Genomic DNA, 14,861 nt, shown 5'->3' on the forward strand with positions numbered 1-14,861 from the left:
ATTGTTAAGAAGGCTCTCTGGGACAATGGATAGTCCCTTAAAGGCCTTCTTATGTGATGCTGCAGAATAATATGGCCTTATATAAATAAGATATAATAACAATGTTTATCTGCCAAACTCAATTTGCAGGGCAATTGTGATTGAAACATTTTAGTTTGCTGACAGTCTCTCCTGTAATGGTGGCTTGGTGGAAATGCATGGTTATATTGGTAAGGTTATGTTCTAGAAATCTCACTGATTTGACTGTTTTTCTGGGCCAGCTTGTCCCGTCCTGCTGGAGAAATTTCACAATGTTGACACTTCAAGTGTGTAATGAAGTCTTGGCTTGAAATGTGTTTTTTCTCACCCTAATTTCCCTCTCAAGGTTTAGGCAACAAACCCCTTTATGATTTATGATACAGATATCCTATAAAGCATAAGTATTTTTCTAGGTTGCCCTGTTTTTGGGTGAATGATACAGAAAGTGACCAAAGCTTTCTTTCTCCGGTACAGAAGGTGGATGTTTCATTTCTACAATCCTACCTTTTCAGCTTAGTCTTTACATAGCGGTGTTTAAGATGATATGTGGACATTAGGAACTCAATGTATGTGTGTGCCTTGTGTTGATCTTCACCTCCTGCCTGAATGATTATTCTTCTGCTTTGATTTTGGCTGCTGGGGATTGGGGTTAGGAGGGGAATTTCGGGCAGGGGAAGCAAAGCAAACTGTAGGTTTTGCCATCAAGTACCACTAGGTTTAGATCTACTGTGATAAATGAGTCGCCATATGTCTAATCAATGTTGTTTTATTTTCTGCAATTGCTTTTCAATCCAAATTAAGGAATCTGTGGTCACTTTTGGATTTGGAACCGATTAATGGGTGCTGCAGATCTGTGCTATTAAAGAGTTCCATCTTATCATTTATGTATTTATCACTACCTGGTTGTGGCAGAAGTTTGCCAAGTGTTCGTTGACTTGATTGTTAGTGCCCTTTGTCTGTCTGCCTGTGATTTTAACCCCTTAATGAAAAAGCCCGTACATGTTTTCAATGGGTTTAGGGACAGCCCATTGTCCTTAAGGGGTTAATACCTATTCTAACCAGCTACCCTACAATAACGCTAAAAGTGAATATTACAATAGAGATGTTCAGGTAGGTCCACGATAACTGAGCTTTTGTATCTCTTGTACTACTTATGCTGGTTTTTGTTTTTGAATCCTATTTAATTACCAACACTGTTTTCCAGGCCATACAGATCGCAGAGTACTCTTCAGATGATTTGGAAGAAGCCCCGTCATTGGTGGCGAGATCAAACCGTTCACTCAATGATGAGCGACAGGCGTGTCCTCCATTGGAAAGGTCTGCAAGTGACTGGGTGAGAACGGCGCAGGTTCTGCTACAGACGCCCGAAAAGGCCCCAGCCAAGGCTTCCAAGACGCCTGACGATTCTGCCAAGAAGAGGAAACGGTTTCTTGGGTATTTTGCCTTTTGTTACCCTCTTTTCTCTGTTTAGCCTTTTCGGAAGAACGCTTTTATGCAACATTACACAGGAGAAATAAAGGACTGATGCCGAATCGTAGAAAGGTTTAATGCATTTCCAAGTGAAACATCATGATTGGAATTGCCCAGGTTTTGGGTTGGTTCTCATTTAACAAACATAGCATAATTATCATGGTCGGTGATAGGTTGCTCCAAGAAGGTATAGTATGTAGACAGTTTAGGGTCGTTAATGTGGGAAAAGGAAGAATTCATATATTCATCCCTGCCTTTGATTACGTATCATAAGAGAATGCTACAAAATAGTAATTATCACACTGTAGTGCATGAAGCAGCGGCCATACGTCTGGCAGCATTCGGGCTTTATTTATTTGGAATAATCTTTGATGGGAAATATTTGTTAATAGGATACTTGTGAAAATGAGTCTTGTTATTGGAGAAAGTTAGTTGGAGGGGGGAAAACTAAACCCATTATCAGTGCTAATCTAGTGGTCTGTGGTTTTTTTTTATTAATTTTTGAAGAACTTTGGCCAACTTTTCAGAACGCAAACCAGACATCGAGCAGTGAGACGGTGTGGTGTAATATTTGTATGTTGTCGTTTTCTGTGAACTCTACTATCCAATTTCTAATACATAACTTCATATCCTTTTTTATTTTTAGAAGACCTATTTGCATTGGTACCTTCATTAATAGTGTTTTTTTTTTTTTTTTGGAGATATGTGCCATTCCAGTGCTATTTTTGTTCCTTTTTTTTTTTGGCAGACCAAATGTTCTGAATCATATATCACTTTTTTTTCAGCTTATGCTTTTTTTCCGAGGAATTTCACAAACTGCTCCTTTTCCAGTCCGGGAAATGGACCAATTTGTTAGCTGTGAAAAAGTTTTTGAGCTGAGCTTTTGGCTGATGACCTATTTACTTTGCATGACCTTCTACTTATGATAATTGCAAACAGAATGTCCTCAGAATTTTTAGTGACATCGTGGAAAAAAAAAAACTGTGTTCATATCATGCTTTCGTCATACACAAACTCGGATGTAAAGTCATACTGAGCTCAGAGCAGGGTTACTTTATACACCGGTAGTCAAACGTGTCAATTAAAGGACTGATCCTCAAGGTATTTTTAAGGTATTTCCTTTGCTTTCGGCACAAAATGCTTTAGGTGTTTTTACCCCGATTTGTACTTTGTTTTTGGGAGTATGTGCTTTCATTTTTATAACACAAACAATAAGATGATGTATGTGTTTGTGCAACACTCTATAAAACTTAATCTTGAATCTGCAATGACCATGCTTCTTTCATACTTAATGCTAAAAGCAGCTACATTTACAGTTTTTTGTTCGTCTTAATTGGGAACTCGTCCATCGATCGCTCTTGGATGCAGTGTAAAGCACTTGATCTCGTTGTGCCGGCCAGAAAGTAATTCCCATCCACATAATATTGATACTGGCTGCCCGGAGTGATTGTGTGATTGCGGCTTTAAAATCCAGTAAATTGTGTGCTGTGTTGAAGCCGTATTGCCCATCGCTATTTTCTGGGACCACCACTAAGACTTGGTGTGTGAGAATGCAGGCATCGCTGATTTTCTCTGGATCGTTCTATGATTAATAATAGACATGTCTATTCGATCCAGCTTTGCGCCGTCCTTTGTATGAACATAACCTCGTATTAATGATGTGTGATCTGCACTTCAGACTCCTGCCAATTCACGTTGTTTCTCTTTCTCTCATCTACATTCAAAAACATGATTTTAGGAAATAAAATTCTTCTCTCATTTTATCTTTCTAAAGGTTATAGTATATTTAACTGAGATGCTACAAATTAAAATTCAAAATTTGTTCTTATTTAACCTGTAAGATATTGCACGCAATTTATTTGTAACAAAACGCAAATGCATAAATCCAAACCATAGAAAAGTAAAGCGTTGGAAATGTTTTGCCCATTTCTTGTCTGCCCAGGGCTCGCGTGGCTTTCTGTCAGTGGGATTTGTTCACTAAATCGTGAAATTCCAAGATATTCGCAGTTCCAACACCCTGAATACACTACATTATAACGGAGGGTCTGAGATGGCACAACGTTATACATAGCTGAATTAGAGAAGCGTGATTTTAAATGTTTTATACAGGGCCACCCAAGCAATGCGTGGATCTAAAGCTCACTGGTGTTGGTAGTTTACGCTCATCTTCATTTTCTGCATCTACTTGCCTTCTTCCTTTTCGTTCCTATAATTACCACTCAATTTTCTCTTGCCGTGATGGTGCGCTAACTGTAAATACACCCTTACTGAATAACCTTAACAAAAGATGCCCCACAAGACAAATAAAGAGAAGGGAAATGTCTCTCGTAGGCTGTTAGAATAAAGAATGCCGTGTGTGGGTTAGAAGACCGCTGTGTACATACAGGACAGTATGTTCTACTGTTTGCATCCGCTGACACATGAATGTCCTTACATTGTATGATTTATATCCTGACACTCCGGGAAGCTCGAGAGGACTAAAATCTTGAGGAAATCCCTTGCTCCTCTCTGGGATAAGATCAGTTCTCATTAATGTATTATGTGCGAGTTTGAAGGTTTCGCTATTTGCTTAAAGTCATGATCTTTTAAGATGTTTTAATGGCCCTCTCTATATTTTTTCCTTCTCAGATAATTTGATCAGTAGAAATGGGCAGACTACGTGGACCCAATGGTTCTTAACTGTCGTCAAAGTCTATGTTTCCGCCATATTACTTTTGTAAAGCACCAGCAAGTTGCATAGATTTGTTACAAAAGGAAAAATAATAAACAATATAATAATAAAAAATAAAAAAAAATAATAATAAAAAAAGAAAACCCCATGCATTTTTTAACATGATTTAATACATGGCGGTACAGCAGGTGTAGGGAACGCTTCCATTGGATTGTGGGTCATATTGACAGAAGGTAATCACACCATTGTTGGCATCCTGGCCCACTTTGTATGTGAAATGTGTTAGCGTCAGCTTAGATGTGCTGGTTACTTATCAGTATCTCGTCACTCGGGCTAATTAAAGGATGCATTAGCATTGCCATAAATAATCAACTCGGTGTATTTGAGCAGGGAAAGTCACCCAAAATATTGGACAAAAATGGCAGGTAAAGGGAGGAAAATTAGATAAAGCCACTTTTGTCAATGCTAACCTACATTTTGTTCTCAAGGAGACAGATAAATGCTAGGACTCCCTGTAACAAATCCAATAGATAAAACAAAACTTTTAATTAATTACGTCGGTAAAAGGAAAGCTGATCTGCTTATAGAAGCGCTTCAGAACTTTATCAATGCATGTGTTGCAAAATGTGTTATCGCTATATAAAATTGATGTGAAAAAATATGGAGATATGGATAAATATCGAGATAAAAACCACGCTAGTACAGAGTGGATAAACGTCTAGCTTATTAGGTTACCACTTTCATCTAGTAGGTTGCATTATTTTGCACATGTATTGATGTATTTCTATAGCGATTTATTTTTAGCGAAGTTATTAATTAAAACTGGAGTTATTGGATTTGTTTTAGGGAGTCCAATCATTCTCAATTTTGATTACCTTTTTTGGGTAAAAGAAGTATTCTTGGAAGGCCTTTCCATGGTCGAACTTTAGACAGAAGCCTCAAAATGTTAGTTGAATCATTTGGCGCTGAAATGATATATTTTCTTTGTAAAATAAATTACATATTTTATTAAGGCTGAAGAGGTTCTTTGCTGTGCTTAAGTGTCTGAACAGATCTGTAGTATGCAATTTTTCTTTTTCTTAGTGGAAAGTAGTAAGTAAATGGTCCCATCTGTCTCCTGCTCTTTGTCCTTTGGCAACACTAAATTCTAAGTCTTTGCCATGTGGCACATTCTTTTATTCTCTGCAGGGGAGGACTTGCAGAGAGGCTGAATCGGCTGCAGAACAGAGAGAGGTCTGCCATTAGTTTCTGGAGGCATCAGTGCGACTCAGATTGCAAGATGCCTTTAGGTAAGATCCGTACATTACTGAATGTAGTTGGCGCATCAATCAGAAAGTGCTGCTTTGTCGGCTAGGCGGCCATAAGATCCTGCGATTATAAACCAGGTACTGTGCAGGAGATGATTTTGCTAATCTCTTCCATTTGTGATCATGTGACTCTACGAATGGTTTCTGGCTGTAATGCCAAACCAGATGGACTCATCAATGTCAGTACCAGAATATGGCATTTTTATTCTCCCTAAAGTCACCCATGTCCTGTTTTGCTTTGATTTAATAATGGTTAACTTGTAAACCTTGTAACACTTCTACCTCCATAATACATAGAAGAGACCCATGCGTAGTCCTAACATAAAAAGAGGTTCAATCATCTGTTTCAAGCTCAAAGTCTGTAATCGGCACCAGATAACTCGAGAGGCAAGGTCTATGAGATTCATATGTTTTAGCATGATGTTATATTTTTGTTTCGTGTATTTTTAGCACTCCTGAACATATGTTCCTGAGTTTTGGTATGATTGAACACACTTTACATAAGACATTGCTCATGTAACCCTTTCATTCTTACTGCCCATAAAATTCTAGAGCCATCGTTTTAGAATACACTGGTGTAATAATCATCGTTATGAAGTGCACAGCTTGCTCCGGTGCAGTCCTGGTGTAATGCGCCATTTATAAATTAGGCGTATGATCCCTCACAGGGTCTTACTCTGGAACCGTCAGTATTTACCATACTTCACACTTGAATAATGGTTTTGCATGTATTTGTAGGGGATAAATCTGGAATTCTTGTGTTGAAGATAATGGAGGTACACGAGGAGTGCTCATTTCAGGTTGCTCTATGCCAGAACCTGACAGGCCTCCCAAATACTGAGGACACGTTGGCTTCTGAATGTAGCCCTGCTGAGATGATGAAAGTTCTCTTCACTAAACAAACAGCCTCTCAGCTCAAAGGATGCCAACATGACATCATTCACATCCATCCCCCCTGGTAAGTGTCCGTTTGCGTGGTGTGGATCCATCCGATCGTCTGCTTCTCCTTAAATCCAAAGGTACAAAGTGCTTGATTTATTTACTGAAATACCGTAGCATTTTAACAGGTCATTGTGCCTTAAGAGTTTTATACCCGTTGGTTAATGTCAAGAAGCTGATTTTACCTATAAACCTCTATTTTCTAATCAATAGAAATATTTTTTTAAAATGTATTTTAAGTTTTTGTTACTTTGTTGTAATAGCCTCTATCCCATACCAAATAGTCATTGAGGTGCTAGTGCAGTCGTGTCAGTTATATATTTGTGACTACAGACTGTGTGTTTATTGCTGTGACCGTTATGGACTGTGCTCCTGTCCTCCACGTTCTGTCCTCTAAAGGAGTTGTCCCAGACAATAGCACTGTTCTCCAGATAAAGTTGGTGTCAGCGACAAAGTGCATTCCGTGGGAGGATGAGCAAAGAGCACATGATGGGTGGCCATGTAATGTGTTAGCACAGGTCGCTAAATGCTCTATGGAAGGTTATAAAGGTGTGGAAGTAGCCTTTAACACTGTCATTGCATCCTTGTTATGAAAGTTTAATGACTGTTATGGCTTGCCTTTCCTTGTTGCATTTAGTAGAACTGAGAAACCCGTATGGAAAAACTCTTTACCACTTCATCACCTCTTAGTTTGTGGAACACTGGGTATCTAAGAATAACAGATTTCTTTTAGCCAAATATATTACCAGGAAGCACTTTATTATTATTATTATTATTATTATTATTATTATTAGCACCTCTCATTCTTTACAAAGCCTGGTATTGGTTAATGGGTATGCTATCTCTCCAAATCGTTTTGTGGGTTTGATATACTGAGCCATGAATCCAGTGACCATAGTACTTTAAAAATACCCGGAGGTAACCTTAGATGCCCGTAAATGTGGAAGATATCCTGCAGCTTCTCACTGTATCCCGTATGTGGAATAATATAGCTAAACCTAATGTATTTGCATGTGGCGCATTTTCCTAGTCTTAATGAATTTCTTTTTAAGGCCTCTTATGCACCTGCCTTTGATAAGCCCCTTGGTTGTACAGCATATTTTATAATCAGATATATGGTAAAATTGCTTAAATGCATCATTTGAAACCTGCACTGTGAAAGGGGTATTTGAGGACAGGCGTTGCTCTCACCTGTCCTGTAAAGCTGTAATACTACACCACCAGTTACCTGTCTCTATGTAATCATTGCTTACTTCCCTATGGTGGTATTGTTCGGTTTAAATAACAATCCCTGTAGAGCGTGTTGAAGGTCCATAACCCAGTCGCTGCTGGTGTGACGTGAAGCGTGTTAACGAAGCTTCGTTGCCGGCTGATACAGAAAGTGCACACAAAACAAAACTCAATGGTATTACGAAGATAAACATAGTAATGTGAGTTCAAGCCTAAAGACTTTGACTAAGGCTACATAAATAAACAGTAGTAACGGGTTCTTTTTTAATATTCTTTTCCAAAACTACCATACATTTATGTTGTTTCCAAGTGGTGCCGGTCCTTTGTGGCCACTCATATCGGCTTTTAAATGTTACAATGAGCCCAGAGCCTTTGCCGTGTGAAGCGTAAATGGGGTAGATTTGGTTTAAAAACTGCCTTTCGAGTGTCAAAGTCTGAAGTTTGCATTGGATGGGAATAATAAAAATGTAATATTAAAAAAACATGGCTGAGTATTTTGTCTTTGTGGTCATTCCAGTTGAGTTTATGAAGAACTGATGGGGTCTTGAAGGGGGTGGGTTATGGAAATTACAGATTGTGCTGTATTAAAAATAATTAAATTGTAGGGTTTTTATTTTTTTTATTGCTGAGTTTGTCCTGGCATGAAATAAGTATGATCCTTTGTTATGGCTCTAAAGCAGTCATAAATAACTTTGTCCCTTAAATGTCAAGCACAAAGTATGCAGTTGACTCAGACATCACAAGACAGTGAAAATGATGCACTGATGAGGGGAGGAAAGTGGAAAAAGATGCTCTGATGAGCAGAAGTGAAAAGGATACACCAATGTGGGAGTGTAAATGTGTTGGGAATATAACATTTATCCCCTTTCTTGTCCTATAGACCCCGTCTGTTGAACAGTAGAGCTTTTCAAGCGTGTGCTGCCTTCTGTGCCAGGCTTCGGACTCATTCATGTTAATTCCAGTTTGTTTAATAAACAATGGAGCCCGGTTTAGCGAGTACCCCGAAGACATTGGGCTTGTTAGGATATTATATTGAGTTGTTTATGACCCACATGGAAGTAGTTTTTATTTTGTTCTTTGTTCTGCATAAACATGGGTGGAAAAATCCATGGCACCTGAAATATTTATGCTGGAGCTGAAATAGTGCTATCTCTGTAAAGTACGTCATTGCTCAAAAAAATAAAAATAACCCACGAGCTTGGCTCCATTGTCCATAAGCAACTGCAGGTCATGCAGACAGAGTTTATAGGAAGGGGGGGGGTCTCCATCATCTGGTGACATCGCTGATCATTTGTCTGTTATCTCAAACACCAGTTGGCTTTTATTTCAGGAAATATATATATATATATATATATATATATTCTATATCTAGCTTAACTTCCATGGGCAGCCAGGTGCTTAGTTTTGTACAGCCTCAATAGCAATATTCCATTGGAGAATCTAAATAAAGAGTTAAAAGTTGGCCAATGTGGTGCATTACAAACTATGTACACATACATTTAATATGTAGGGCAGTTTTTTTCAGATCATATATAGCACACGGAAATGTTTCTGAACCTTTGTCCTTAAGATGCCCCAACAAGGAAATACTATGCTTTATTCAAATACTCACTGCCTCATCAATTACACAAATTCACCTGTTCTCACTCATACATATTCTTCATGCATGACCTGTCGAGGAGGGTATTTGAGGATTCGGGGATCATCTGCTGAGCAGGTGAATTATAAATGCCGCATTATGATTTTATTTAGTTAAAAAAAATCTCTGTATTCCAAGGCCTTATTACAACTGATCTCATTTAAAAACATAAAACTTAAAGGTCTTAATCCTCCGGTCCACCAGTCCGTGTGAATGTGTGCTATATTATAGTGTGACAAGACATCTGCAGATCTTGATGTGGCTATTAACATATAGGCAAAACATAGCATAAACTATACTGAGTGATTTTATTTGCAAGGGTATAAGAAGTTGAGGGTAAAACAGCCAACCTCCACCCCTTGGGAATGGTACCATTTTATACTTGTATAGCTAAAAATTGGAAGTTAACCTATGAGCTGCTAACAAAATAGGGTCTTCCCTATTGAAAGTGACTGATAAGAATGAAAATGACATGACTATTCCATTAAAATACAATTAACACTTTTATGTTGACTAATGGAAAAAATAACTTTTTTTCCCTCCAGGGTTATATTTTAACCCTCAAAAAAACACGCACAACTCTAGAGCGTTTAATGACGGGTCTCTTCTTGAAAGTTCCAGTGTTTTTAAGTGAGGAAATTCCATGCATTTTCCATTGACAGATAGCACTGACAAGTAGTTGTCTACTGACGTCAGAAGCGGAGGATGGAGGGCTGCGTTTCTAATCTCTACTCATGAAGAGCGCTCTCTCCAAGAATTCTGAAAGATTCCAGCTTGAATTCAGTACAAGCTGCCACCTCTGATTTCAGAGCTGCAGTGCCAGTGGCCTGGAATTTGGAGGGAGTGCAATGTGTATAAATTTCAACTGTTACTTTTTGGAACATTTAATAAATGCAGAAAATATAATGTGAAAAGATCAACTTCAGGCCTGATTTTTTTCAGAATATGAAGAATGCATCAAGTATTCAATAGGAGCCTTTTTCTTAAAGAAATCTAAGTGGTCTATTCTACCCCCTTAGATGATGTCATACTGTGAGCAGCCTAAATGCTTCGTTGATAATCCAGAAGAGAAATATTAACGCCTAAACCTAGAGTGTTTCACAGCTGGAGACTGTATGGAAAGACTAGCTTCAACTGCTTAACATTCACTAGAAGATCTCTTCTGCCACGCATGAGCAATGTGCATATGATCAGTGCAGTTGCCAGTGATTGTAAACCAACATATCTTTTCTACTGTTCTGAAGGCACACTTGACGCATCTATGTGCCGTCCACCAGGTGTTCCACGGATGAGGGCAGTGAAGGCAATGGCATAGGATATTACTGATTTATTTATGCAAATCAGCTTTTTTAGGCGATATGTTCTGGGGTTCATCCAACTTTCTTTGTGTCATATCCATGGTTTGTACTTGTGGAGTATGGAGGTGAAAGGCAAACTTCATTATATAGCGGGTGAAAGCACAGGAAGGTGCGTTGAGGTTAGTGACTGTGAGAGAACATTGAATATCAGTCGATAAGAACTCTTCAGTCCATCTAGTCTCCCTATATGTCATATATTCAGGAGAGCCACATGCCTATCCTGCGCGTGTGTTAAGTTCCCTCACTGTATTAACCTCTACTAAAATGGTGCTGCTGGAAACTAGTTTTACATAGCTGTATCAGAATATACTTCTTGTTTGTTCTGAAAATCAAAAAAAAGATGTGTATACGCCTTGACTTTGTAGGTTATCCTTTTTTTCCTAGAAGAACTGGTAGCAGAGAGCGTGAAGACAGTGCTAGAAAACCATATAAAAATAGAGAAGGTAAGTGCTAATGAATGAAGGGGAGGTTATAATTCACGAGCAAAGGGGATAGCTGGCAGGTATCTGGCTACAAATAGAAGTGGAGGTAGGAGTTGCGTCAGTAAAGGCTTTATATGTTAGAACCCTGGATTTTAAATGTAATCCTGGAGCATGCATACAATCAATCATGAAGCAGTGTTCTAGAGCTAGCTTTCAACACATTTGCCAAAGCATGTTTTTTTGTTTAAAAAAGATAAAAGGTGAAAATGTGTCAAAGTATGTTTTTGCTTTATATTCTTTAGCAAATCTGGTATATGTGTATATATATATATATATATATATATATATATATATATATATATATATATATATATATATATATATATATATATATACATGGTATGTATATATATATATATATATATATATATATACATGGTATGTATATATATAAGTCCAAAATCAACAATTGCACACCAATCACCTCTTTTTTAGCCTGGTGCCAAGTAGCTGCAACAGCAAATCTTATAACATCCAAAAATAGTTACCGGCACACAAGGGACTTCTTTGATATATATATATCTCAACCGGTCCTTTATTAAATTTACAGCGTGATTTTAGGAGAGTGCTTCTATAAACCAAAACAACACTTTTTTTTTTTTACTTGGACCTGCAGATATTTTTTCCAAGCAAGTATAAACATAGAATTTGATGGCAGATTAAAATGTTTGGCCATTTAGTCTGCCCATCTCTGTAGAGGCTCAAACCATAATCTGGCCTGGGTCATCATATCTGAGATCCAGCATAGCCATATACATATTTCACGATATGTAAATTCCCTCGTATTAACCCCTTCCACTTCTGCTCAGGGAAGTAAAGCTGACTTGCGTTACGTCTAATTCTCTGACCTTCTGGTTCTAGGCCATGACCTTTATCTCTAACATTTTGCCTCTTTTGAGTTAGTATCAAACTATCAACACTATGGCACAAATGGCGCACAATTACTTTAATTTGGCAGTATCTTTTACACTCTGATACATAGTGTGTTGTGATATGTATGATAAGATGATACAAGATTTCTAAGATAGAATGCAAACATCAAATGATTCTGTTTTATAAAGATTTTCTATTCTCTTTGATTAGGAGGTTACTGTCGTCAGGTTAGCCTAGCTAATATTACAATTCTTAAAACAAAATGTTTCCCCCATGCAATGGAGACCACATGGACATTTAAAGGGCCCTTCTATTAAACTGCATATGATGACTGCATGTACTACATTACAGTTTCCAAAACAATGTCACTGTAATTATACTCTAATTTATTGTATAAAGGCAGCAGATTTAGGGGAAGCCCTTGTGTTCCTAGAAGCGCCTGCACTTTACTGCCTTGATCACCAGCCTCAGGTCCTAATGCTGTAAGTGGAATTACTCCTCTGGTTAAATACACAGAGGTCTTTGATATGACCACAAGCTGCTTGACATCAGTGGATGACCTTTGACCCTCATGTATTTTGCTCGAGGTAGGATCAGATGATTAAATTGTCATACATAGTAACATGGAGTTTAAAGGCAGAGAGGAACAGGTTTTTTTGTGTTTTCATGGTGGAAAAATCTCAAAACATATTTGGTCCTTGGTCTCGTTTTAGATTTAGGGTTAATTTACTCGAAGACCTTTCCACTTGCCTACTACCCTCTCGGTAAAGTTTCTTCCGTTGCATCTACTCCTCTGGCCCTCTCGTTTTAGCTCATGACCAAAAACATTTATCCTCCTTTAAATGTACTTTCCTCTTGTCCTTTTTGAATCCTGTTATGTATATAAATGTTTTCACATCCCTTCTTCTCCCAGCTACTCATATTAAGATCCCTTAGTTTCTTGATAATTTTTATTCTGCAAACCATTTGCCATTGTAGTAGCTCTTATCGGATTTAAAAAAAAAAAATAGTAGGGGCAAGTTATATTTTCAGTGTTGTTCATAAAGCAAGTTTTATTCAACTGTAACATGAAATATTTGGCTTAATGGGAACATATTCTCCAGAAATGTTATTTTAAAGAATCAAGCTTACTATGTGATGCTAGGTGCAAATGGGAGACTGGTGCTGCGTACCTCCAGCTCTTCCTAACCCAGCAAGTCTGGTCTTTGGTCATTTTCCAACTGTGTGGATTTCAGCTTTACGGGGGCTGTTCCTCGGGAAGAAATCATAGACTTTGATTGTAGTCTTCAAATATTTATATAACTTAAGCAATAGAAATATATTTTAAATGTATTGGACATCGAATGTCTGGGCACAGGGTCTAGTGTACTTATGTGTTTAGTAGTCTAATTGCATTTATGTGAACTATTCTATTGAGAATGCATGTATTCACTGAACGCTGAGCTTTAAGGGAGCCTGCATGATAATGGGCAAACCCTGCTAAGTTTGTTCTGGAAGAGGAGCAGTTAGCCCTAAAAAAGGCATAGTTGTGAGTAATATAGACCCATTTGATGGCCGATGAGAAACATTCAGCCCATCTAGTCTGCCTATTTTTCCTGATGTAAAGGTTCAGACCTTAATCAGTCCTTAGCCTTGTTGTAGGTTCAGGATAGCCATATGCCTGTCCCATGCATCTTTAAATTCATGGGGGATGAGAGAAAGATTTAAAGTATACACTTACATCCCTTTGCTTCTAGGAATAAAGAATGTAATTAAAAATGGCACCACTCCGTCTCTAGGGGTAGAGGACGCAGAGAACGGTCCTTAGTTTAAAAGAATAGACATGAAAGAGCAGTCTGTAAATTCCTTGTAGGAAGTATTTCCTTTATGTTTTAATTACTACTAGTAGTTTGGATATTAGACAGCTTTGTGCAGGGAGTATCATCCGAGGTGTTTGCTTTGTTCTGGTATAAGTGACATGGGGTCTGTGTAGATATTCACGCTGTATGTTTTCCCCCCGCGGAGCAGTGATGTGTTTTGTAGTTATTACTAATATTATGTATTATAACACATTCTGCTGCACTGTACAATGACTTATTAAAGCAGACAGAAGCCAGGAGCACCTTTGCTCATTTGGAAATCCTATTTGTTTACTTCCTTGGCTCGTTTGAGAGCATCCATGGGTCTCCGAGCATGTGTACACACAGGCTTTCCGAGGAATTGTGTCCTTTTTATTCCAAACCATTTTCTTAAAAGCTTCCACCCCCTCTTTCTTTTTACCGTAGAGGAAGCCTGCCTATTTAACGTAAACACGGTTCTGTGTGTAGTCCTTGTATTAAAATGCCTGCTGGACATGACCAGCCAGTGTATGTCAAACCTGGACTGGAGATTTTGGGGTAGAATAATACAGTTCTGAGCAAGCATTGTTGCCATGATTTGATCACTTTTGATACTATGCTATAAAAATGTGCCCATCTTGCAAATTTGTGCAAACCAGGCCAGAGGGGTTCTAATTGCTTACATTGGGCTGAAATTGTCAGTAGCTTTGTGTAATGGCGGTCTCTTGACCCCTACTCTGAAATTCCCTTCCCCGTCCCATCACACTTTCTCCCTCATATGCAAATCTCCAAAAGCTCTCTGAAAACCCACCTTTTTCAAGACGCGTATAACCTTTCCTCCTAACAATCTCAGCCATCATCCTAATCAAGCCCACAACCTCCACAGATCAAACTGATTCAATCAACTCATCCCCAACCCTGCAGTCCTCTCATTTACTCCTCAACCACTGACTAGATTGTAAGCTCACAAGGGCAGGACCCGCTCTTGTACCAGTTTGTTATTGTGTGAGTGGTTTTAAATTATTCCACTAATTGTAACAGCGCTACGCAGTTTGCT

At 38.3% G+C, this 14,861-nt stretch overlaps 1 protein-coding gene across 1 annotated transcript in view; it reads left to right on the top strand.

The window, feature by feature from the left end:
* SPIDR (scaffold protein involved in DNA repair) overlaps positions 1 to 14,861 on the top strand; it is a 154,064-nt gene that overhangs the window by 25,366 nt on the left and 113,837 nt on the right. The window contains exons 5-7 of the mRNA XM_053467897.1: positions 1,223 to 1,452; positions 5,348 to 5,448; positions 6,205 to 6,424. Coding sequence (XP_053323872.1) covers positions 1,223 to 1,452; positions 5,348 to 5,448; positions 6,205 to 6,424 — 551 coding nt within the window. The remainder of the gene's footprint in view (positions 1 to 1,222; positions 1,453 to 5,347; positions 5,449 to 6,204; positions 6,425 to 14,861) is intronic.

Source organism: Spea bombifrons, chromosome 5 (assembly GCF_027358695.1).
Source record: "Spea bombifrons isolate aSpeBom1 chromosome 5, aSpeBom1.2.pri, whole genome shotgun sequence".
Taxonomy (NCBI): Eukaryota; Metazoa; Chordata; class Amphibia; order Anura; family Pelobatidae; genus Spea; species Spea bombifrons.